This window comes from Acartia tonsa, chromosome 13 (genome assembly GCF_053477335.1).
Source record: "Acartia tonsa isolate MP-2025a chromosome 13, ASM5347733v1, whole genome shotgun sequence".
NCBI classification, from domain to species: Eukaryota; Metazoa; Arthropoda; class Copepoda; order Calanoida; family Acartiidae; genus Acartia; species Acartia tonsa.
In genome coordinates this window covers 14,154,494-14,178,995 of record NC_137272.1, presented here as the reverse complement: position 1 = coordinate 14,178,995, position 24,502 = coordinate 14,154,494, and the positions used below count along the sequence as shown (strand labels likewise).

The following is a 24,502-nucleotide window of genomic DNA, read 5'->3' as shown; positions in this document are numbered from 1 at the left end:
AGAATTAAATTTAAGATTGTTTATTACACAAATATCACAATAAAGTTTTAATCTATAAAATGATATTTTTTGGAGAAAAAAAAATTTTTGAAACCAGCCATCTCATAAAAATTTTTTCTGACAACCATATTCATGAGAAAGAATTAAGGGTGGATATTCTTACACCAAGTCTGGAATTACCCCCCTTCCCTAAAAACAGTATTTTATGGGGGGTATTTATGATTTATCCCACCCACAAAAAAAGCTTGGATAATGACATCCTTGTAAATTGTTTTGTGATTATTTTTTTAATTTTTCGTCTAAAAAATTTTGCTCTAGTTTATTTACTTTTAAACACGATTTTCAGCACGTGAGATTAGTAAAGTTAATTTAACAAGAACATTTATATCTTGAATTGCAGAGCAAAAATAAGAAAAATTTTACCTTTTGTTTACTTACATAGATTGTTTTCTTTTTAAAAGTGAAGCTTTTCTATTTTTTTCGTTAATTTAGGTAAGTTAGAATTGTCCTATCGATTTCAAACTTTGTATGGTGATTCCTGTAGTAGTTAGGTACGATTTAGAAAGCGTAGCAACTCTATAATCTTTGCCAGAATGTCCGTACGTCAATTTAAAACAAGCTGATTTTTTCCTTTTTTGTAAACAAATTTTTATATGTTATAATTATCCTATTCATCTGATTTTTGAATACTGATTCCTATTACAACAAGGTACAATGTTATAAGCGAAGCATATCTATTATCAAGTTCTAAAAACGTCAGTAAGTCCTTAAACAGTATCATGTATTTAATCTGTTTTGCAATTAATTTACTTACAATTTTGTAAAGACTTATGATGCATTAATATTCAGTCTATTCAAATCTGACACTCTACAAGTGTTAATGTTCGTTTGTCCTACCATTTCAGAGCTTCACTTTTATGGATGTTGTCATCCTTGTTTAATTGCGAAGCTACTATATGATTGTTTCTATCTATGTGTAAGAAACAGCATGCGGGAAACGGGATTTTCTCATCTGCTATTCAAGATAGACAGCTAAAGATTCCTTACAGAAGCTCTTTATAAAAAATGACGTCATACAATACAAATAACCAGCAGGGCAGTATACATTTTGATCGACTAATGGTAAACCAGTCCGGCGGTCATAGTACAAAATACCAATACACAGTTTGAGTAAAAAGGTTTCGTGATTTTTAAATTTCTAGCCTGGATATACATTTATTTTTCATGGCACTAAATATAATTTTTCTTGCTACTTTTGGATGTTGTTTATATGCATAAAACCATTTCAATGCATAAATTATCTTTAAAAACGGCATATTTTTTATATTTATTGAAAATAAATAATCAAATAATTTACATACTATTAATGATATAAAATTCTATTTATCCAATTGCCTTGATGATATTCATTTTAGCTTGTATTAATCCAGTAACTAGGCTGTTTAGCAGATTCGGTTGGGCAGGTCTGAAATATAAGAGATAAGGCAATTGACAAAAAATTAATGTACATCCCCAATGATGATAAACAAAAATTAATTCTTAGATGATTAAAATCATTTCTTGAAAAAATTGACACTCCTAGTAAAAACCAACCAATTAAGATTTAATTAAAGTAAAGAGAAATCTTATTCATAAATCTTTGGGTTCCAGTATAATTTCTAGTCTATTGTCTCTCTCCCTATTGGATTGTGCATAAAACAAAGCAGTAAATAATATTCTTTTTTTTGTATAAAACAAGACCGAAAACGGTCATAACGCGCAAAGAAAACATAAAATGCAACTATATCATTATGTCCAACAATTGATCATGCCTTGGTATAATGGATATAATGGTATAATGGACAAATCAATAGTTTTAGTTCAAGTCTTAATGAAAACAGGGATTTAAAAGGATAAGACAAAGGCCGATAAATTTATGTATATCCTCACAAAATTACCCCTAGTGTAAAATACAATTATTGGTGAAAACGTTTGGTCACTCATCTTAATAAATCAACAAATCAAAATTCATGAAGTCCCCAAAAATGTCAAGCTTTTTAATAAGAAAACGTGTTTACTGTTTATACGACTTTGTGGACTAGTGTAATTATCAGCCCAATGTCCACTTCCTCATTGAAATGAAAAGCTCAATACTAATAATGAAAGGTATAGAAGTAGGGAAAGACAATGGTTAAGTAGGGAACAAAAACCATAGGGGTATTTCCAGGGATCTAAAGGGATAAGACAATGACCGATAAATTGCTGTACATCCCCAATGGTGATACACAAAATTACCCCTTCTTTAGATTAAAATTAGCCGTTGAAACATTTGAATGCCCAACTTAATGAAGCAACCAATCAAAATTTAAAGTTGTTAAGTCAACGAATGAAAAAAAAGTTATTAAAAAACTTTGGGGACTAGTGTAATAAACAGCCTATTGTCCCCCCTCTCTCTCTCTCTCTCTCTCTGGCTATTTCGTTGCAATGAGAATATATTTATATTTTTTTATCTTATTTTAGATCTTTACCTTGATTTACTGGGTTGTGGCCTTCCAGGTCTAGCAGGTCTTCCAGAAATTGGCTGTTGACCACCTGCATATAAATTAGAAGCTGTGTTTAGTGCCCTAGGAAAATAGGGATAGATGACACTGTTTTTGGCATACTTATTCTATAGACGGCATGGTAGAGGGAAAGAGAAAGGGAAGTGGGAAAGAAATCCCCTAGAAAAGAAATGGGTTATATGGTATTTCCTGACGTCAATAGAATAGGTAGGCCGAAAGCAGTGACATCTATCCCCATTTTGCTAGGGCACTAAACACAACTAAAGAATAATATTATAAATATATATATTATAAAATAATCCCCATTGGCATACTAGAGACGTTAAATTTGGTACCTACTTCTGCTACGTCTTGCATGTGGCAGTTATAGTATAAGCAGGGAGAATAACTTGACCATTATAATGCCGCAACTCTAGGTCTTCCAGAGAAAGTATGTGCAGTCAAAGGGTTGGTTGTCTGTTGAATAATACCTAATCTATTATTTTATAGATGGCAATAGAGGAACGCATCTTAAAGGGAGTGTGAACGTAAAAATTTCTCATCTGATTATCAAATCTTAACATTTACTAAGCACATTTCACTACACTGATCAACCAAAAATGTCCTATTCACAAAAACATCCAGAAATAATGCCTTGATTTTATGGTATTTTGAGAGGGAAAAAGGAAAAAATAGGGAAAATCTGAACGTTTTTGTTTCTTATAATGTTTGTAGGGATATTTAACTTGTCATATATAGTTGAAACAATTTACTTACTGTTAAGGATTTATTTTATGCTATAAAATTGCCAATTCGTTTTTTTATAACGTAGTAATTAGGTAATAAAGACATATTTTAAATTCGTATCATTGACAAAAAAAAATACCTCACTGTCTACAAAGGGTTGAATCTCATAGGTTATATAAAATAATAATATCCTTTTTTATTGTGTTGAACAATAAATAACCCACTTTGGATAATTAGTTTACACTTTTATCAGACTGTTTATAAAGAAATATTGCGTCTTTATTATTTACAAAGAAGTTGTATCAACTTTTTTTTTATAGCTAGCCGGTCCTTTTAGTAAGTAGTAGATGTAAAATTTTTCATAGAATTCAGATATGCAATCGGTTTTTTTGTAGACCTCTTATTTTTTAAGTAATTTAAGTTTTAAAAAAAAAATTAAGTCGATTTTAAGGTACTAAAATGCAACAAAAAAAAGAAAGAAAATGGCCATTATGAACAAAAATAGTAAGATCTTTAATTTGACACCTTACTTTTTCAATTCTGTCAGGTAATTATTGAAAAAATCGATTTTTTTAAACCCACGAGAATAAAAACTTTGAACTCAATTTTATCATTTCACAAGTAAAAAAATATGGGTTCATATATACCTTTAGAATCAGAAAAATATTATGAATCCATTGTAAGCAAAATTGAAAAAAAAAGTTTACAATATAGTATATAAACTACAATAAAAGGAATTATATGAAAATATCATATTATATTGTACAGGCAACGTCTTAACTTTTGAATTGGGTATAAAAATGGGAAGGGGGTATAGAGGGGGTAAAAAAGGGAAGACGATAGTGTTGCCAGAACAAAAAATACAATTGGCCATTTTTATATTTTTTTATTTTTTTACTTTTTTTCAATTTTGCTTACAATGGATTCGTAAAAATTTTCTGATTCTAAAGGTATATATGAACCCATGTTTTTTTATGTCTGTTTGAGAAAATATTTAGGTCTAAAGTTTTTATTAAACCGAGGTTAAGAAAATAGATTTTTTCAATAATTACTCAACAGAATTTTAAAAGTAAGGTGTCAAATTAAAGATCTTACTATTTTTGTTCTTACTGGCCATTTTCTTCTTTTTTTTGTTGCGTTTTAGTACCTTAAAACCGACTTAATTATTTTTTTAAAAAACTTAAATTACTTAAAAAATAAGAGGTCTACAAAAAAACCGATTGCATATCTGAATTCTATGAAAAATTTTACATCTACTACTTACTAAAAGGACCGGCTAGCTATAAAAAAAAAGTTGATACAACTTCTTTGTAAATAATAAAGACGCAATATTTCTTTATAAACAGTCTGATAAAAGTGTAAACTAATTATCCAAAGTGGGTTATTTATTGTTCAACACAATAAAAAAGGATATTATTATTTTATATAACCTATGAGATTCAACCCTTTGTAGACAGTGAGGTATTTTTTTTTGTCAATGATACGAATTTAAAATATGTCTTTATTACCTAATTACTACGTTATAAAAAAACGAATTGGCAATTTTATAGCATAAAATAAATCCTTAACAGTAAGTAAATTGTTTCAACTATATATGACAAGTTAAATATCCCTACAAACATTATAAGAAACAAAAAATAAGAGGTCTACAAAAAAACCGATTGCATATCTGAATTCTATGAAAAATTTTACATCTACTACTTACTAAAAGAACCGGCTAGCCATAAAAAAAAGTTGATACACCTTCTTTGTAATTAAAGGTGGGCGAGAGATGGGCCATTTAAAGTTAATTGGATACTAATAAAAAACCTGTTTCTGGCTTTGTTATTGTATTTGGTTTTCAATAAAAAAATATTGCTTATTTTATCAATTTCTAAGTAACTATACATTGGATTAAAGCAAGGATTATGTTAAAAGTCAGCTTAACTGTTAGGAAAAATCTAGAACTATGTGAAAAAGTTTAATTTTAGCTATAATGGGAGAAAAAAGCAATTTAATGCACATTTTATATAATACGGAAAATTTCTTCCTTTCCCCGTACCTTATAAAAATCGTCGGAAAAAGCCGTTTTTTAAGCAAACAAAAGCTCGTTTTGCTCAATCTGTGAGATATTATGAATGAGATAATGTTAAGATTTGATATTAAGATGAGAAAAATTTACGTTCACAGTCCCTTTAATGCAAGCGAATGATGATCTGGCTTAAATAATTTATCACTTAAAATTGAAAGGTTTTTTCCGTTTTTTTATGGATGATTGAAAAGTTGGAAGATTTAGCTGCGGCTATATTAAATTTACCTGGAGAAACATATTGAGGTTGTCCCTGGGCAGGCGCACTGGCCTGGACAGGTCCATAGCTCTGGACAGGTATAATGACCGGTCCTGTAGAACCTAGATTATAATTACATTCAGTAAGTTTAATTACAAGAGCTATTTCTTTTTACATAAATCGTAAATTTTTAAACATGTAATTCCCACTTTCACCTAAACCCAATTCTTGACCACCTACTCCACCATCTCACTTTTTCATTTTTTAATAACCCTAAGGGGGGGGGGGGGGGTACTAACCCTTGACTGGCTCTTTATACCTCTACTTAAACTGATCAAACCTCAAATAAGCATAAAGTGCGTTTGTAGTCCGTCTATGCGATTTTTTTATGAGTCTTTTTCAAACTAATAACGTACAGAATTGTAAATGAAAGTTTTAAGTGTTTAATATGAACAATTGTTGTGAAAACAAATAACAATTGAAAGCAAATTTGTTACAATTGTAAATTCTCTGCTTTGTTTATTTCAAAATGTATATTTTAAGTATAATAACATTATATATGTATTAGTGACTTAAAGTACTTTTTAAGTTTAAGTGGTTTCGTGATTTTTAAAAAGAAGCTTTTCTATAATAAGGATTTGTCCATCCGTCCGTCCGTAACGGATAGATCCTCATGTTAATTTAAGCCTCTTAATATTGTCCGATTGATTTGAAACTTTGCATGATGAATCCTGTAACATTTAGGTATGATTTATAAAGCATAACAACTCTATGATAATAACAGAAAGTCCGCCCGTTCATTTGAAAAATAAGCTTTTTAAAACTTTTTTGTATGATATAATCATCCTATTTATTTGATTTTTGGAATAATGATACCTAGGTCAATACAATATTATAAGAGAAGCATCTCTACAATTAATTCCTCAATGTCCTGTATTGCTCGATCATACCTGAATCTGTTGGTATATGTTCATCAAAAGTGAAATAATCCATAGCTTGAGCTTGGAAGACAATCCCAGGCTGTTTATGCGGGTTTTCAGGTACTCCTGAAGCATTTTCAATTGGTATTAATCTTTTAACAATTGAAGGATTTATCAAATAATTATGTATTTACGAGATTTTTAAGCACTATTATTATTTATTACATTTATAATGTAATTGTGGGGGTTGGGTGTTTCTTTTTTCCTACTCCTAACTCTCCCCTTACTTATCTAAATTTATAAGTGGGGGGGGGGGGGGGGGGAGTGGTTACCAAATTTATTTTTCTATAGATTGGATATTTGAAGTATTGCAATTTTTTTTTGGGGAGTAATAACAAAAACAAGTAGCCAAAGCTTGTTGTTTACCTTGACTTTGAACAGTCCCATATGTTGGAGCTGGTGCCACTACAGGATTAGTTCCTAAAATAAAATAAGGATCTACTGCAGTTCACGGTAAAATATTGCTGGTAAGCAATATTTCCAAAAATCTATGAATTTTAAAGGCTGCTAGCTGCCAAACGGCTGAACGTACAGAACATGCCCGCACACTGTTTTAAGCGGCATAAGAAAGCCTACAAATAATCTGGAATAGCCATAAATCAATAATGCATAATTATCTCCCAGTGCAGAGAAATGCGCGAAAAATACCTATTTTACGCATTTTTTCTTCAGTGAAGCTTTCCCTGTGCATAATTGGATCTTAACTATTCCAGATTATTTGTCCTAAAGTAAAAACAGGATGTTCAAGTCTATTATATTTTAGTAGCATAGCTATTCTAAAATTCACAATGTCTGTCTGTCTGTTTGACAGGCAGGCAGTCCGAAACGCTATTGGTTAAATGATTTTTAATTAAAAAAAAAACAAAAAACTATTTAGCAGAAATATCCCTCAAATTATCATAATTGAAATAGCTATCATATGCTTTTGTAATTTCATAGTAATAGAGACCTTTTTATCTCCCCCCAAAATATTATGTTTGAATTATTTCTCTTGTTGGCTAAACCTTATTCCTGATATGCTTGGTCATCACTAATCTAATTACCTGAATACGAGTCATAGCTGTTGGGCTGTTCTGCATAATGGCTAAATTTTTCTGCATCCTCTTGGCTGCTGTACACAGGAGCTGCTGAATCTGTACAGCCAAAAGTATTCTTGAATTATAAAAAGTAATTTATGAAATTTTGACTTTTGTCTATTGAGAGCTAAAGATCTAATGTACAAACAATTATCAAAGATATTCACGTATCTTAAACTAAATAACAAGACAATAGACTTTAAATTGATGAATGACCATCCCCAATTATGATGAACAATATTACCCCTTCTGTTTGAAACATTTGTACCAACTTATCAAGTTTTAATACAGTAATCATAGTTTTCAGCTCAACCAGGATTTTTTATAAAACTTTGGGTACCAGTAAAATTTACAGTCAAATTTTTGGTTAGTTTAAACCAACCAATGAAGATCTAATAGAAAGAACCCAAAGTTTTTAGCTAACCAAAGATCATTTTTATGAAACTTTGGGCACTAGTAAAATTTACAGTTTATTGTCCTTTCCCTCTCTGAATACATTGGATGTAATGTAAAAATATTTAATTTATTAAGATTAAAATCTTAAGCTAAATTGACTTGAAACTTGACTGTCTTGTCCTACCAAGACTTTTACAAAATATTATTTCTGTTCCTGAATCTGTAGCAGCTGGCTGGCTGTTATAACTTGTCAAAACGGGTTCAATTACTGGCTTGTAGTAAACTGGTGATACTGGATCATTTGCAGGCTTGTAGTAAGATGTGGAGACTTGATTTTCTGGCTTACTGTATGTAGTTTTATAGATTTTAAGATAATTATAGGATTAATTAGGATAAACAAAGAATTAATTATAATAAATTTCAACCCCCAACCTTTAAAGGTAACGAATTACAGAACAAGTTTTTACGCTTTAGGAGGCAGTATACAGATTTAATTTAAATTAGAATATATTTATAAGGATATAGGGATATAACAATGGATCTAATATTAATTTGTTTACCGCCTTGGACCTAAGGTTAAAGAACTAATGCAACTTTTATTATTTTGGCTAACTTTAAACACTTTGGGAACAGGCACATGGAATGCCGTTAAAAGTTATTACCCTAGCAGACAAAGGTTACTGAACAATTTTAACACATATATTAGCAGACAATAAAGTTTAACATATGTTTATTTTGGTTGGTTCTAAAAGAAATGTTTAGCTATAGTCGGTTTCGTAACACGTCTTATGACAAGAGGCGATGTAGTTGCCCCTTATGGTAAGAGGCGATGTAGTTGCCCCTTATGGTAAGAGGCAATATGGTTGCCCCTTCTTAACCCTTACCGGTCGGTTGAACGCCCCCCCCCCCCTCCCCTCAGGTTTTTTGTGTGTGAAAGATAAAGAGCCCAAACTGCGTGACTTTTTAAGTATGGGTATGACACATAACTGAGAGTTGGAATTTTTTGAATATCTCCATCCTGGCGGGCTCAGGATGCCAGCAAACCTGGCAGGGTCATCCAGGTAAAGAGCAAAAATATTTTTTGACTAAAACAAAGCATTTTATCATACCAAAATACTAAAATATTCGAACGCACCCCCCCCCCCCCCCCCCCCCCGACCGATTAAGGTGTGGCAAGGGGCCCAACTGTAAAGGGTTAAGGGGCAATTTTCTTCTTTTGATGAGTGGGATAAACAGAAACTCTGCTTTGCTATTATTTCCCTAAATCCTTTTACTAAGTTAAAATTTATAAAATTTCCTGAAAGTTGCTGGTTTTGTAGGAACTGCAGAATATACACTTTGGGTAATTTCTGGTCTTGATGAATAAACATTTACGTTTGCTACTGGTTCCTCATAACTAAATAATATTTAGGTTCCAAGTAGGTTTGTTTTTTTATTTTTTACAAGTAGAATTGTCTTTCTTCAATACATAGATCTTAAATCATTGTCTTGACGTCCTGTTAATTAGTAAATACTGCATTGCGCCAACGCATTCCTCGACATTTTAAAGACATTTGAATTTTAACTTACATAGTGTTGGATGTACATACCGACATACCTTAATTATTGATTTCTACCCAACCACAAAAATATTTATCCTAGCAAATAAAATGTAAAATTTCAAACAACCACTTCAGTACTTAATTAATTGCATTATGTATATAAACACATCTTACAAAACTTTTTGCGAAAAATAGCAAAAAATGCTATGCTTCTTATGGATGGACTTGGACATACTCGATCTTTTTTAAGAATTTTTTTTTACTAAAATACATGGGATATGATGGAGTGTTAGGTTCTAGAACAGCATAGGTAAACTTTAATTTGGGCTCTTCGGGGAGTAGTGTAACCTAAAATTAAGAAGTTTGTTAATTATGAATCTACTCCTAAAGTTATATGCATCGGTATGTCAGTCTTTAAGTATTAACTTCTAAGGGGGGGGGGGGTTGCATTTTTTTATCCTTGCCACCTTCCTGTCCTAGCCAAAATCGTGTAAACGCCTTTGTGTGTGGGGAGCCGGGGGGTTTCATTGTAAAGGAGAACCATATCTGTCCAGTAGTTAGGGATATTGTTCAGTACAGAAAGACACACATATATACATCCTGTTACTTAATATGTAATATAAACATTATAAACCTACCTTTGTTATAGGAGCAACATCTATATCTACTTTGTAATCATAGTCTCCAAATCCCTGAAAAGATACAAAATATTTAAATGTCATAATACTATTGTAAATAATGTGTATACATTTTTTTGATATAAATATATTTATAAAAATAAAAAATGAGTAATTTTAATGAATTAGATCAAAAAGCTTTAAATTTCATGGGCGTTTTTTTTTAAATTCATATTGGGATGGGTCTTACCAACTTTAGCATCTAAACTCCGTCCAATTACAGAAGAAGGGGTAATCTAATTGGACGTTATATCAAATTATAATCTATTATCTTATCCCCCAAGATCCCTGTGATACAATAATATGTGACATTACTAACTGACCTTTATGCCAACCAACATATAAAACTTGAATATAAAGTAGCTTCGCCCCCCAAGACTAACCTCTGCATTGGTTACGCCAAAATCTGCAGGACCCCCGAAACCTGGAGTAGGAGGTGGTAGCGGCCCGTTTCTGGCAAACTTAGAAATAATTCCAGGTACTTGAACCTAAAAATACAATTTATAAAAGCGAAGCTATGAAAAGGTAGGACAAACAAAAATTCACACTTGTTAGAACTGAATAATCAGAATATTAATGTATAATAGTTGAAACAAATTTTAAGTATATTTGTTATTAAATTGCATGTTTAAGGACATACTTACATTTTTAGGACTTGAGTATAGAGATGCTTTGCTTATAAAATTGTACTTTGGTGTCCTAGGAATCAGTATTCAAAAAATCAAATCAATTAGATAATCATATCAAATTAAAAATTGTTGCTTTCTAAATTGTAATTTATTACTACAGGAAAGACCATGCAAAGTTTGAAATGGATAGGACAATTCTAACCAGCCTAAATTAACAAAAAGTTTGGAACGTTCGGATGGACCAACTCTAATTATAGAAAAGCTTCTCTTTTAAAAAGTAAAGTTTGGTGATAAAGCTAAATGAGAAAATTAATTCAATTTGTAGAAGATATCTTTGTTATGGCTTATGAAATGTGACATATTCTAATGACATTATGTAAAGGCCCCTCTTTCTAAGTGATAAGGAACAAAATAATAAAAATGGCCTTAAACCACGCCAAGACTTATAGCTTATAAGAAATTATCTTGCCGTATTAGATAGAAATTTAAACCAACAGATATAGTTTGCTTTTCTGAATACAGGGACGGGACAATGACCAATTGATTTAATTTTAGAGTTCTAATTCAATATCTCCTAAACCAGATTTATCCAGAAAATTTCAACAATTTGGTTAAAGCAGTCCTTATTAATTTTAAACAAATTGTCTGCTAGTATTTGTGTTGGTTATGTTCAGTAAAAAGTGTCTTCTTATTGATTATTTTTTTTCAGCGGCATTCTATGCACTAGTCCCCAAAGTCTAAAAAATTAACCAAAATAAGAACAGTTGCATTGGTATTAGTACCCAAGATCCCAGGACAGCTAGAAATATAAATTTTGATCCATTGTCACATCCCTAAGTCCCTAAAGTGCATTATTTTATTTTCTCGTATTCATTCAAATCCGGTGGATAGGAACCGGTTCTCATCCAAACGAAAAAACTATGTCTAGCATCGTATTATATCCAGCTTTGTACGAATATAAAAATGTACAATCATAAGATTAAAACCAGTTTTTTTTAGCCCGTGCCTTCGGCACCTCGGGGCTAAAAAACCTGGTTTTAATCTTATAATTGTACGTGCTATATCCACGGAAAGCCGTTTATAACACGATGAAAGAAATAACTATTCTACTAGTTCTCTAACCACTGCTAACCTGTCGTAAATCAACATCGACATCATTTTCTAGATCTTCACTGTAATCATAATCTCCAAATCCCTAAAAAAATATCATAATCCCTATAAATAAAAGTAACAAGATGTGTGTCTGTCTTTCTGTACCACAGGATCTTGCTAATCACTGAACCGATATGGTTCTCCTTTATAATGTAGGTCCAATGAAGGTTTATAATTTTTTTAAGAACGCCCCTAGAAACACGCTAGGGGCGATTCAACTAGTGTACAACATTTTGACAAGATAATTTTAAATGCAGCTGGCTCTCAAACGGCACTACATTACCCGTTCACACACGAACAGAATCGTGTAATTGAAAGTACTTTACAAAAATACACAGGTAGGCACAGCACACGGAAATTCGCGAAAAATAGTTTTTTTTTATTTACACAATTCTTGTGAATCCTATGGAATTAAGCATTTCTTATTTTTTTACAAACCTCTTAATTCTGGTTCTATGGATGTGCGTACCGAGACTGTGCTATAACCTAACCTTATCTGACCTGAAGCAATTTAAAAAGTTTAGAATTTTTTATGTGAAAGCGCCGCAAACAAATTTTACATGAATATGAATTAATTACCTGGGCATTTGTTTCTCCAAAATCCGCTGGTCCGCCAAAACCTGGTCCTGCCTGAATCAACAGTATTTTTTAGTAACGAAACTTCCTTATTGTGTATGTCTGTCTGTCCTTCTGTCTGTCCGTATTGCTCAGTTGGATTTATTTATAATATTATTTTTTTATATGTATATACTAGCGGGTACGCCCCCTAGAGGCCTCTAGGGGGAATTGAGGAAGGGGATAAGATTTCCTGATTTTTATCTCGAAATAATTACGTTGTTGGTATAGCTGAATCCTACCTGGGGAGGAATAATAGGTGCAGGAGCAGCTGTGGCAGCTGTCGGGAGCTCAGAATTATCGGCGGCTGTTCTGATATCGAAGTCATCACTGTCACCCACACTGTCATAATCATAATCAACTTCTCCGAATCCCTTAAAAAAAACAAGGATGACATTTTTACTTAATACATCTCTGATATTTTTAAAAGCATTAGATTTTTAAAAGCGAAGCTTTTCTATAATTAGGGTCGGTCCGTCCGTCCGTAACGGATATCTTTTTTCGCTAATTTAGGCATGTTAGAATTGTCCTATTGATTTCAAACTTTGCATAGTGATTCCTGTAGTAGTTAGAAAGCGAAAGTCTGAAAGTATTTAGAAAGCGTAGCAACTTTATAATCATTACCAGAATGTCCGTACGTCCATTTTAAACAAGTTGATTTTTTTTACTTTTTTAACAACTAATTTTTATGTGATCTAATAATCCGATTGATCTGATTTTTGGTATACTGATTCCTGGGACAACAAAGTACAATATTAAAAGCGAAGCAACTCTATAATCAAGTCCTAAAAATGAAAGTATGTCCATAAACATTATTCTGTATCAAGAAGTTTTTCAACAATTTAACTTACAATTTTGCTTCGACATTTATACATTTTTATTCTGATTATTCAGTTCTGACACTATACAAGTGTTAGTGTCCGTTTGACCTACCGTTTCAGTGCTTCGCTTTTATGGATGTTGTCATCCTTGTTTTGTTGAGATTCTATCAACGAATGGGCATCTCATCAGTCTGTGTATAATTCATAAATGCTGTACATCTGTTCAAATTTTCTGTTTGTCAGTCAATTAGTTTTAATTGCTATGCTACTTTTGGATGATTACATATTTGTGAAATTCTAACCTCTGCATTCGTTTCTCCAAAATCAGCGGGACCTCCAAATCCTGGGGAGGGTGGAGGGCCGCCCTGGGGTGGACCACTCACAGGTCCAGACCTTCCTGATCCAGGTAAGATTCCAGAATTATCCTGTTGTCAAAATATAAATACACAAATACAAAATACATGGGAAGGTATGTTTTTGTTTATTTGTTATTTTCTTTATGATTGGTTACAGTTTAGCCCCGCATAATAAGGGCCCTCTGCAAGTGATGAGCCCCCGACCCTTATTTCTAACTTTCAAACACAAGTGGGTGGGGAGGTTTAAGTGCTCGATAGGCAGGTTGAGGGATTACGTCGTCAATATGGTTTAAAAATACAAAATAAAACCAATAAAGTAAAAAACAGCACAAAATAAAGATGACAACATCCATAAAAGCGAAGCACTGGAACGGTAGACAAACGGACATTAACACTTATATAGTGTCATAACTGAATAATCAGAATATAAATGTGTAAGAGTTGAAGCAAAATTTTAAGTAAATTTGTTGAAAAACTGCTTGATACAGGATAATGTTTATGGACATACTTACATTTTTAGGACTTGATTATAGATTTGCTTCGCCTATAACATTATACTTTGTTGTCCCAGGAATCAACATACAAAAAATCAGATCAATCGGATGATTAGATCACATAAAAATTTGTTTTTAAAAAGTAAAAAAAAAACATGTTTAAAATAAACGTACGGACGGACATTCTTGTAATGGTTATAGAGTTGCTACGCTTTCTAAATCGTACCTAACTACTAAAGGAATCACCATGCAAAGTTTGAGATCGATAGGACAATTCTAACATGCCTAAGTTAACGAAAAAAGCTATCCGTTACGGACGGACGGACGTACGGACGGACGGACAGACGGACGGACCGACCCTGTCGAAGCTCTGAAACGGTAGGACAAACGGACATTAACACTTGTATAATGTCAGAACTGAATAATTAGAATGCGAATGTATAAGAGTCAAAGCAAAATTGTAAGTAAATTTGTTGAAAAACTGCTTGATACAGGATAATGTTTATGGACATACTTACATTTTTAGGACTTTATTATAGAGTTGCTTCGCTTATAATATTGTACTTTGTTGTCCCAGGAATCAGTATACCAAAAATCAGATAAATCAGATAATTAGGTCACATATAAATTTGTTGTTAAAAATGTAAAAAAAAATCAACATGTTTAAAATGGACGTACGGACATTCTGGTAATGATTATAGAGTTGCTACGCTTTCTAACTCGTACCTAACTATTATAGGAATCACCATGCAAAATTTGAAATCGATAGGACAATTCTAACAGGCCCAAATTAACGAAAAAAGCTATTTAAAAAAGTAAAAAAATCAACATGTTTAAAATGGACGTACGGACATTTTGGTAATGATTATAGAGTTGATACGCTTTCTAAATCGTACCTAACTACTAAAGGAATCACCATGCAAAATTTGAAATCGATAGGACAATTCTAACATGTCTAAATTAATGAAAAAAGCTATCCGTTACGGACGGACGGACGTACGGACGGACGGACAGACGGACGGACCGACCCTAATTATAGAAAAGCTTCGCTTTTAATAACCGACCCTAATTATAGAAAAGCTTCGCTTTTAAAAATCATTTTTATAAATTCACCTGTTTTTTAGTTTCTTGTTCCTCTGAAATAGCAAAAATAGATTAGATAAAAAGTTACACAAATAAATACATTTGACGTTTTTTAGCTTATATTATGAGAAATGAATAAATTGATCAAAATTAATTTTTTTTTAATAGTTTAAAACTTTGTACCTGGTGTAACATCTATAGATTCAACAAATTTGAGTTTAGATTTGTAAACTTGATGTTGTTCTTTGGGTTGATAATACACCTCGTACCTGGGGTTGGAACTTATCTACCAATAATTCTAATTAAGTTTGAGCAAAATATTAAGATCTATTTTCTTTAAATTATTTATTTCAAGTAAATTTTAATTGAAATTTTATTGATTTCATATTTTTTGAATTAATATTTAAAACAATTATGTGAATTCTTTCATGAATAGTAACTTTGAAAGTTTAAGGGTGCTTTTGCATAAATTGCATGTTGAGCAAAACCCCTCCCACTATATTTTGGGAATTAAACAGGGATGACAACGTCCATTAAAGCGAAGCTCAAGGGTCTCTGCAGTTGGAGGGTTCACCACATGTTTAAGCATAGGGGGAAAATGAGGGGAGCGGGTGTGAATTTGAAAGACCCAGCGACTCTCTTCTTAGAACTAAAATGCAACCTGGCATAGATTATGACACACCCCTCCACTACACATATAGCTGTCACATTCTGGGAGGCTGCTGGCCTAGATAGATAGATAGATAGATAGATAGATAGATAGATAGATAGATAGATAGATAGATAGATAGATAGATAGATAGATAGATAGATAGATAGATAGATAGATAGATAGATAGATAGATAGATAGATAGATAGATAGATAGATAGATAGATAGATAGATAGATAGATAGATAGATAGATAGATAGATAGATAGATAGATAGATAGATAGATAGATAGATAGATAGATAGATAGATAGATAGATAGATAGATAGATAGATAGATAGATAGATAGATAGATAGATAGATAGATAGATAGATAGATAGATAGAGAGATAGATAGATTGATAGATTGATAGATTGATAGATTGATAGATTGATAGATTGATAGATTGATAGATAGATAGATAGATAGATAGATAGATAGATAGATAGATAGATAGATAGATAGTTAGATAGTTAGATAGATAGATATATAGATAGTTAGATAGATAGATAGATTAATAGATTGATAGATTGATAGATTGATAGATTGATAGATAGATATATAGATAGATAGATAGATAGATAGATAGATAGATATATAGATAGATAGATAGATTGATAGATAGATAGATAGATAGATAGATAGATAGATAGATAGATAGATAGATAAATAGATAGATAGAAAGATAGATAGATGGATAGATAGATAGATAGATAGATAGATGAAGTTATATGTTACAATTATTTTCAATTAAACTTAAAAGTTACAATCAATATTATTGTGCCTGTTAGTTTAGGAGATACTGTGGTATCCGCCGAGGATAAATGGCAGACACCGGAGTTCAATTAGATTACGGCAGTGTGACAGACGTGGACACCTTACTATAGAGAAGCTACGCTTCTCTAGCATTCACTAGATAATAATCAACATCTATTTTCAGTTGTCACTTTATTGAAGGTTTAAAGGATACTAAAGCTATATACAACAAACAATAACTACATGGATAGGAATAAATAATCATAACATAAAAGCATTATAATACATATACAATAGTCAGTTTGGGCAATAATGATCCCCCATCCCTGGAAAGGGTGGGGGGAATTAAGAATACAGTTAACCATAATAAAACATGACAGATTCAATCATTAATTCTAGGCATAGGGAGGGGGTCGTCAGACCCCTTCCCCAGGACTCGGGGGAGGGCCATTGACCCTCCACCGAACCCCGGTCAGGGGTGCCATATGCATGGTTCACGGTTGCCGAATACCACAACTCTCCCCTCGGAAGGCTGGGAGAGGGTTCCCTACCAGACTTCCGACAGTGGTTGAGGCCTTCGGTCCGCTTCTTTAGGGCTAATATATATATACAAGCGATAATGATTCAATGGAATCCTAGTGGTGAGTGTTTCTCAGGGTTGGTGGGCTCCCAACGTGGGGTAGAATGCAGAGGCTGGCTTTGGTTGGACACGTTGTTCAACGCCGGCAGGTGTCAGGTTGGCAGGTGGCACAGTTGCTGCTGGGACAGTCAGCAGTGGGGCATGCTGGTTGTTGTTGGCCGCGGCTGGGGCACTGGCTGCCAAGTTGACCGTCTGGGCAGCGGCCTGCCCTCCCGTGGGGCCGCGGGGTCGGCCAGAGGGCGGTCCTGGCCTACCTGGGCGGTCATGCCCGCTATCGGTTGATTGCATGGACACCATTTCCTCGGCTGCTTCCCAGCCGATGGGTATGGCATCCCAGTCTACTGAAAAGTCCCGGGACTTGGCATGGGTGAGCCTGGCTCTAGCCAGGGCCTTCCTATACAAAGTTGGATGGTACAGGAACACTTGTGACACCGCATTCAAGGCCGCTCGGACGCCTCCCTGTGCTGCTGCCAGGGAAATGATGGTTAGGTCCCCCAGCAGTTTGAGGATCAACAACAGCAGACACAATATGGCTGCGCCATCTCCCCACTCGTGAATAGCTTGTCTGAACCCAGCCCAGACATCCAGGGCGGCCTCTCCTTCCTCCACCAGTCGGTCGATGTTGTAGGACACTATCCCATGGTCGCCTGTGGCCGAACAGCTGCCTTGCTGAACGCATGACCCATAGGACAGGCCGGTCAGCATGGCGCTCTTATATGCTGGGAACGCCAGCAGCTGCTGCCAGTCGTTCAACTCGGCCTGCGAATACAAACCCCCTGAACTGAAGTCATCCAAGGGTTCTGTCAACAGTTGCCTAGGCGTATCCAGCGGGGGTGGCCTCTTCTTAGGAGCGGGGGTTAACTCTATCCAGCCTTCCTCCGCGTGCACAGTCAGGGGGTAGGTGGAGGAGCAGGGAATCTTGGTGGCGTGGCCGCTGTACACTCGTGTCACGGCGTCTACAAACCCTGTGGGCTCTACTGGCACTTTGTCCCAACACTCCTTGTGTTCACGGACAACATATTTATTGCGTTGGCAGGTAAGCTGGAGCAGGACATCTCCCCTCAGCACCGAGAATGTGCTCCCCTGGACGCGCACCGGGTGGGCCGGGTCTAGTTGCTGGAGCTTCCAGCAGTTGGCCGCCACTTCTTCTGCTGCTGTGCTTTTCATGCGGGTCTCCAGAGTAAATCCAATATAACCTGCATGTATCTGGGCCTGCAGGGGAACATCCACATCCCTGGCCGATACTCTGGGTAGCGCTGCCGCGGCTGGGTCAGCTGCACGAACAATGCTGGGTGGTTGGTGGCATGGGCCTCAAAGTCGCAGTTCACTATTGAGGTGGGGTTGGTCATGTTGATGAAAAATTGGGCCTGATGGTCAACCAGGAACGCATCCATTACTAGGCTGGGCTGGAGGCTGCGAATCAGCCCCAAGGGGCAATCTCTCCCCAGGTGATCCCACACGTAGGTGGCTTCCCCAGTGATGCAGGACAGCTCTGAATGGGGACACTCCAAGGTCAGGTGGTCAGATTGGGACTCCACCCGTCCCTCCTCTACTACGTAGGTCTCTTCCTTAACCAGCAGCCGTTGCTCCTGGAGCACTAATTCATTGCGGTACAGCTGGCCCTCGAAGTGGACGTCCTCCCCCTCACAACCCACCCCCTCGGGGCTGTTGACGAGGGCGCCCACCATGTCGAGGGTGAAGAACAGGGGATGGTTCAGCTGGAACGTCAGTGGCTGGGTCTTGCCTGGCAGCGTGTAGACACGGTTCCTGGCCAGGTCTCGGCACGTTTCTGGATCTATCTTGGTTGGCCTCATGAGGGTGGGGACCGAGGTCACCTTGAGGTGACCCCATACCCCACACCTGAATGTCCACTGGGACACAGTGAGCTGGCAACTGTATCCTGTTGTTTCCCTCACCTTGACTTGCTGCAGGACGTGTACCTCATGGCCCAGGGGCACCTCCTGGTGTAAGGGTTCCGTGTTACACATCTTCTCCTTATTGTAGGCTGTGACGTGGGTGGGGTTGGCGCAGTCCCATCCCACCAGGACGTAGCTGGTTGTAGGCCACACGGCTGCCAGCAGGAGGCCCCACAGGACCATCCACCAGTGAGAGAAGCTTCCAGGCAGCCATCTACCTCGCACACGCGGCTGGGGACCTTCGGCTCGGGTCACGGCTGCTTCTTGGGGCTGGACACGGCTGGGCTGCTCCTGGCTAGATACAAGTTTCCATTGAGCATTATCTTTGTGTGGCCGGGGCACCCCGATACCCTCCCCAATGACAGACTGGCAGGCGACTGGCACTTGCCTGGGTGTCGGCTCCCCTAGCCCCAAGTGGTCCCTTCCCTGGTCCAAGGCATGCCCAGTGGCATGGGGCTGAAGTGCGTGTGGCACAGGCTCGCCCTTACTCACGTCCCTCCCCTGCCCTAGGAACTCAGGTGCATGTGGCACAGGCAAGTCCTTATTTTCCCAAATTTCAATCTCCCCAGCCTCTGGTGCAGGGGGCACAGGCAAGGCTGGGGTTTTACAATGGCTTGGATACAACACATTTATCAAATTTAACTTATCCTGGCTCGACTGGGGTTGCTGGGTAGTTGGATTCCTTCGGCTGGCAGGGGGCTCTGGATGGCACGTAGTTGGGCTCTCCCGGCAGGCTGGTGGCGCTGGCTGGCTGGGGGTGACGGGTGTCACCCCTTCCTCTGGGACTGCTGGCTCGTTCCAGGATCCAGGTCTCTCGGTGGCGGCGACGGTTGTTGCCCCAGACACCAGGTTGGAGGCTGGCTCGTTCCAGGATCCAGGTATCTCGGTGGCGGCGACGGGTGTCGCCCCAGGCACCAGGTGGGAGGCGCTGGATAGCACCCCCCAGTCATCACAGGTGGCGGCGCCGGGTGGCGCCCCATACATCGATGTTGATGCGCTGGCTAGCGCCTCCTGCCTCTCTCGTTCAGCGGCCGCCAGGGCCTCCCCGTACATCGTCTCAGTGACGCTGGGTAGCGCCCCTCCACTCTTGCTGGGTAGGCTCGGCCGAGCAGGCTCCATCATGTTGAGGCTAAAAGGCTGGGGCCTCAGGACTTCTGGCTCGGCGATGTTGTAGGGTTGCACCAGCTCCGGCCCCAGGTGGTTGAGACTGAAGCCCAGGCCAACCCGGTTGGGTTCAGCCGCGCCGCCCAGTACGTTGATCCTAGCTGGAACGGTCCCAAACTGCGGCATCCCGTCGGCTCGGTCCGCGGCTCTGGGGGCGGCTGCTTGCTGCGGTGGTGCTGGGGGCGCGCTCCCTTCCATGTGGGCCACTCTGCTGGGCTTCCCTGGAGGGGCACCCTTGTCGGCGGTGCGCCTGCGGCTGGCTACCTGGGCCCAGTCAGCTCTGCACTCGGCCGCCGTGTGACCGTCGTAGTGGCAACGCTCGCACTTGGCAGAACGGTCACGGCGTGGCTGGGTGCGTCTCTCCTCTAGGCTAACTTCCATCGGCGTCGGGCAGTCTCGAGCTCTGTGGCCTCTCCCCTGGCAGCGGAAGCAGCGACCTGGAACCTTGTCATCTGGAGCGACCCTCCCCATCTGGTGGAGACCCGGAGCCAAGGCGCCAATCTCCATTGGCTCCGACTCGTCATATTAGGGCAACTGGATGCAGGCAGATCCAGTCAGCCCGTCGGTCGAGTCCACTAAGCACACACCTTCCTTCAGTTGCTTGGTAATCATGGTGACGGTAAACATGGCCTTACGAGTGTACTCAGGTACACTCGTAATTTCATGTCCCATCATGATGCGTTTTACATTGGCGTTACGAATTCCACGATTTAATTCGTCCACCAACAACTCGAGATCCTCATGGCCGTAGGCGTCCCTATACAAGGCACACTTAGTTGATATGTACGCTTGTATAGGTTCTGTCGAGTGTTGCTTGTAATCCCTAAACGCTTGTTTAAGCGTTTGGGATTCAAAAGCAGGACGAAATAGCATTTCACACTCGGCCTTGACCTGTTCGTAGGTCAAGGCTTGGCCTGCCTCGCCAAACAGATGGGACGCCATTTCCGCTGCTTGCCCTACCAGTGACAGTAAAAGGGCGTTGCGGCGGTTGAGGGAGTCATTGGGTGGCACGCGGTAAGCCGCCCATGACATCTCGAGTCTGCGGATATGTGAACTCCAGGATTGCTTGGGCGGTCCTCTAAACTCTGGCAGGTTACTCAGCATCAGCTTGCGGTACTCGGCTGGAGCCGGCTGAGGGTCATCCTGGAGCCATCCTGGGGCTTGGTCACCTCCTGGCGCTTGCGGCTGTTCCATCGGGGCAACGGTTCAACGGCGGGACGCAAAGTTATAAAGTAAATAGAATAAATGGTTTGTCACTAGAGGCTTTCTAGCCTAACAGCCAACACTGTTTTTATCACTAGGTTGGTAGTTTAGTTACAAAAATATAGCTTAGCTGTGTTTATCACTAGTTGGATTCTGAGGTGGTAGAGTAGGCTGGTAGGGGTAGATAGATGTTGAGGGTCTGAACTGCTGTCAAGAACTGATTTGGTTTTCCTCTATCACACTATAGCTAGGGGGAGGGAGCTTAGAATTCTTTATTGGTCTAAAAATATCCCTGTTATATGCTATGGAGTAGCTCCGCTCCGGTGTGTGTGTGTGTGTGTGAAATCTCCCGTCCTCGCAACGCGCTTACGCACCGTCAAATCCGCGCACACAGGTAAAACGCGCACTTATCCCTCAACTCGCTCTCTCATTGGTCCGCTTGTCCGTCGAATTTTATGATATTTCCGCACTCCGTTGCGCTGTCCGTAAATGGCGCTCTGTGTTCCCGGTCACTAGCTCCACACCGTAGACGGACTTAGGTTAGTGTGGGTAGGAGGGGGGAAGCGCGTGAGGGGACGGGGGTAAATCCGTCCGTTCCCCCTGTGAGGAAGGGGGGAGTGCTGTGGGTTTGAAATAACTGTGTGATGAGGTAATGGTGCCTTTTCTCCTTAATCCTAGGCTTATCTATTATATCACCTTGATTGTATTTCCTTCAGTGGAGAGTGGGCTCCTCCCTTTCCTCTGGAATAAGGGGTGTCTTGTTGTTGTGCTGTAGGCTTGAGGTGATTAGATTGTGTATCAGGGGCTTTGTTATATTACATTTAGCTTCTATTTGTGTCCTTATCACAATTACATAACAGATTTGTTTACCAACCCTGTTCTATTTTTAGTTGTTATCACAATACACAATAAATCCAAGCCTGTTCTATTTTTAGTTTTATCACAACACAACAATTTGTTTGCCAATCTTTGCTCATAAATCTATTGTTTAGCCATCACACCAGGGTGGTAATCCCTGCAAATGTGATATAATATCTGATTTTCTAGATGGGCGGCTGCGTTGTAGCCTCTCAGGATACTTGGAGTTGACGTAGTTTTCTCTGTTTTGGTGCACTACACTCGTATGTTGGCTCGCAGCTCGCAGCTATGTGGCGTGTTTCAGCCTATCGGCGGCAGGGAATGTCCCGTCCTGCTAGCGCCGCTGATCCAAATCCGGCTGATGGCGGCAGGGAATGTCCCGTCCTGCTAGCGCCACTGGTTCGGATCCTGCTATCTCTTGCAGTAAAGTTGGCCTATTTTCAGCCGTTTACACTTATTTGGCTTGTTTCAGCCGGTCCGCAGGCCTGTTTCAGCCCTTTGAGCGCTCAATTCTCCGTTAGATGTCGGCGCTTCTCGCGGTTCTTCGTCAGGTTTCGCTGTCTCGCTTCCACAACTGCCGGGTGCAGAGTTAGACTTTGCTGTCCAGGGTGGGTAATTCAGGTTGCTTGTGTCAGTTTTGCCAGTTTCACTGCTGGGAGTACCTTAGCCTCAGATGCGCGTCTGCTCTACACTTGTGGTTTGCCGTAATCTCACACAGCTGTCACCAAAAGTTGTGGTATCCGCCGAGGATAAATGGCAGACACCGGAGTTCAATTAGATTACGGCAGTGTGACAGACGTGGACACCTTACTATAGAGAAGCTACGCTTCTCTAGCATTCACTAGATAATAATCAACATCTATTTTCAGTTGTCACTTTATTGAAGGTTTAAAGGATACTAAAGCTATATACAACAAACAATAACTACATGGATAGGAATAAATAATCATAACATAAAAGCATTATAATACATATACAATAGTCAGTTTGGGCAATAATGATCCCCCATCCCTGGAAAGGGTGGGGGGAATTAAGAATACAGTTAACCATAATAAAACATGACAGATTCAATCATTAATTCTAGGCATAGGGAGGGGGTCGTCAGACCCCTTCCCCAGGACTCGGGGGAGGGCCATTGACCCTCCACCGAACCCCGGTCAGGGGTGCCATATGCATGGCTCACGGTTGCCGAATACCACAATACTACTTACGCCCAAGGACGTCCAATGTGGGGGTGAAGGGGTGATTACCAACCCCCCTCCCCCCCACAAAAAAATAAAGCATGGACGCTATTTGAAGAAAAGGGAGGGGATAATTTCTACTTTTTGTAATAAAAAATAAAAAAAGTAACAAAAAAATCTACCGACGATTTCTCTTAGGAGGGTAAAGTTAGACTCCCACAAAATAATTATAAGCCTTCCGTGGACCTATGAGAAGCTTCGCTGTAAAGAAGAACCATATTGGTTCAGCAATTAGCGAGACCGTTTTCTTCACACAGATAGACATCCTGTTACTTTTATAGATATACCTGATTAAGAATAGCTATTAATAATATCCAAATGGCAATCATTTTATTTTTCATCTCATAATCTTAAAAGAAGTAAAAATCAGAATAACTATTTCTCGTTTTCATTCGAATCCAGTGGATAGGAACCGGTTCTCATCCATACGAAAAAACTTTCTACGAATATAAAAATGTACAATCATAAGATTAAAACCAGTTTTATTATGGTTTTAATCTTTAATCCGTAATGAAACTGGTTTTAATCTTTAATCCGTAATGGTTAGCTTTTTTCGTGGAACGGTTAGCTTTTTTGATTATTTAGGCATGTTAGAATTGTCCTATCGATTTCAAACTTTTCATTGTGATTCCTGTAGTAGTTAGGTAGGATTTAGAAAGCGTAGTAACTCTATAAATGTTA

At 38.2% G+C, this 24,502-nt stretch overlaps 1 protein-coding gene across 1 annotated transcript; it reads right to left on the bottom strand.

The window, feature by feature from the left end:
• Positions 1-1,317: 1,317 nt before the first annotated feature.
• LOC145335435 (uncharacterized) lies at positions 1,318-24,166 on the bottom strand. The gene is made up of 19 exons (XM_080181180.1): positions 24,109-24,166; positions 16,015-16,080; positions 15,537-15,639; positions 15,384-15,406; positions 13,723-13,845; positions 12,842-12,973; positions 12,564-12,614; positions 11,965-12,027; positions 10,587-10,691; positions 10,165-10,218; positions 9,798-9,874; positions 9,286-9,381; positions 8,203-8,333; positions 7,557-7,649; positions 6,880-6,933; positions 6,484-6,579; positions 5,563-5,655; positions 2,508-2,571; positions 1,318-1,465 (listed from the first exon to the last, which is right to left on the bottom strand). The coding sequence occupies exons 1-19, from the start codon at positions 24,160-24,162 to the stop codon at positions 1,384-1,386; spliced, it is 1,560 nt and encodes a 519-aa protein (XP_080037306.1). The 5' UTR covers positions 24,163-24,166; the 3' UTR covers positions 1,318-1,383.
• Positions 24,167-24,502: the final 336 nt, after the last annotated feature.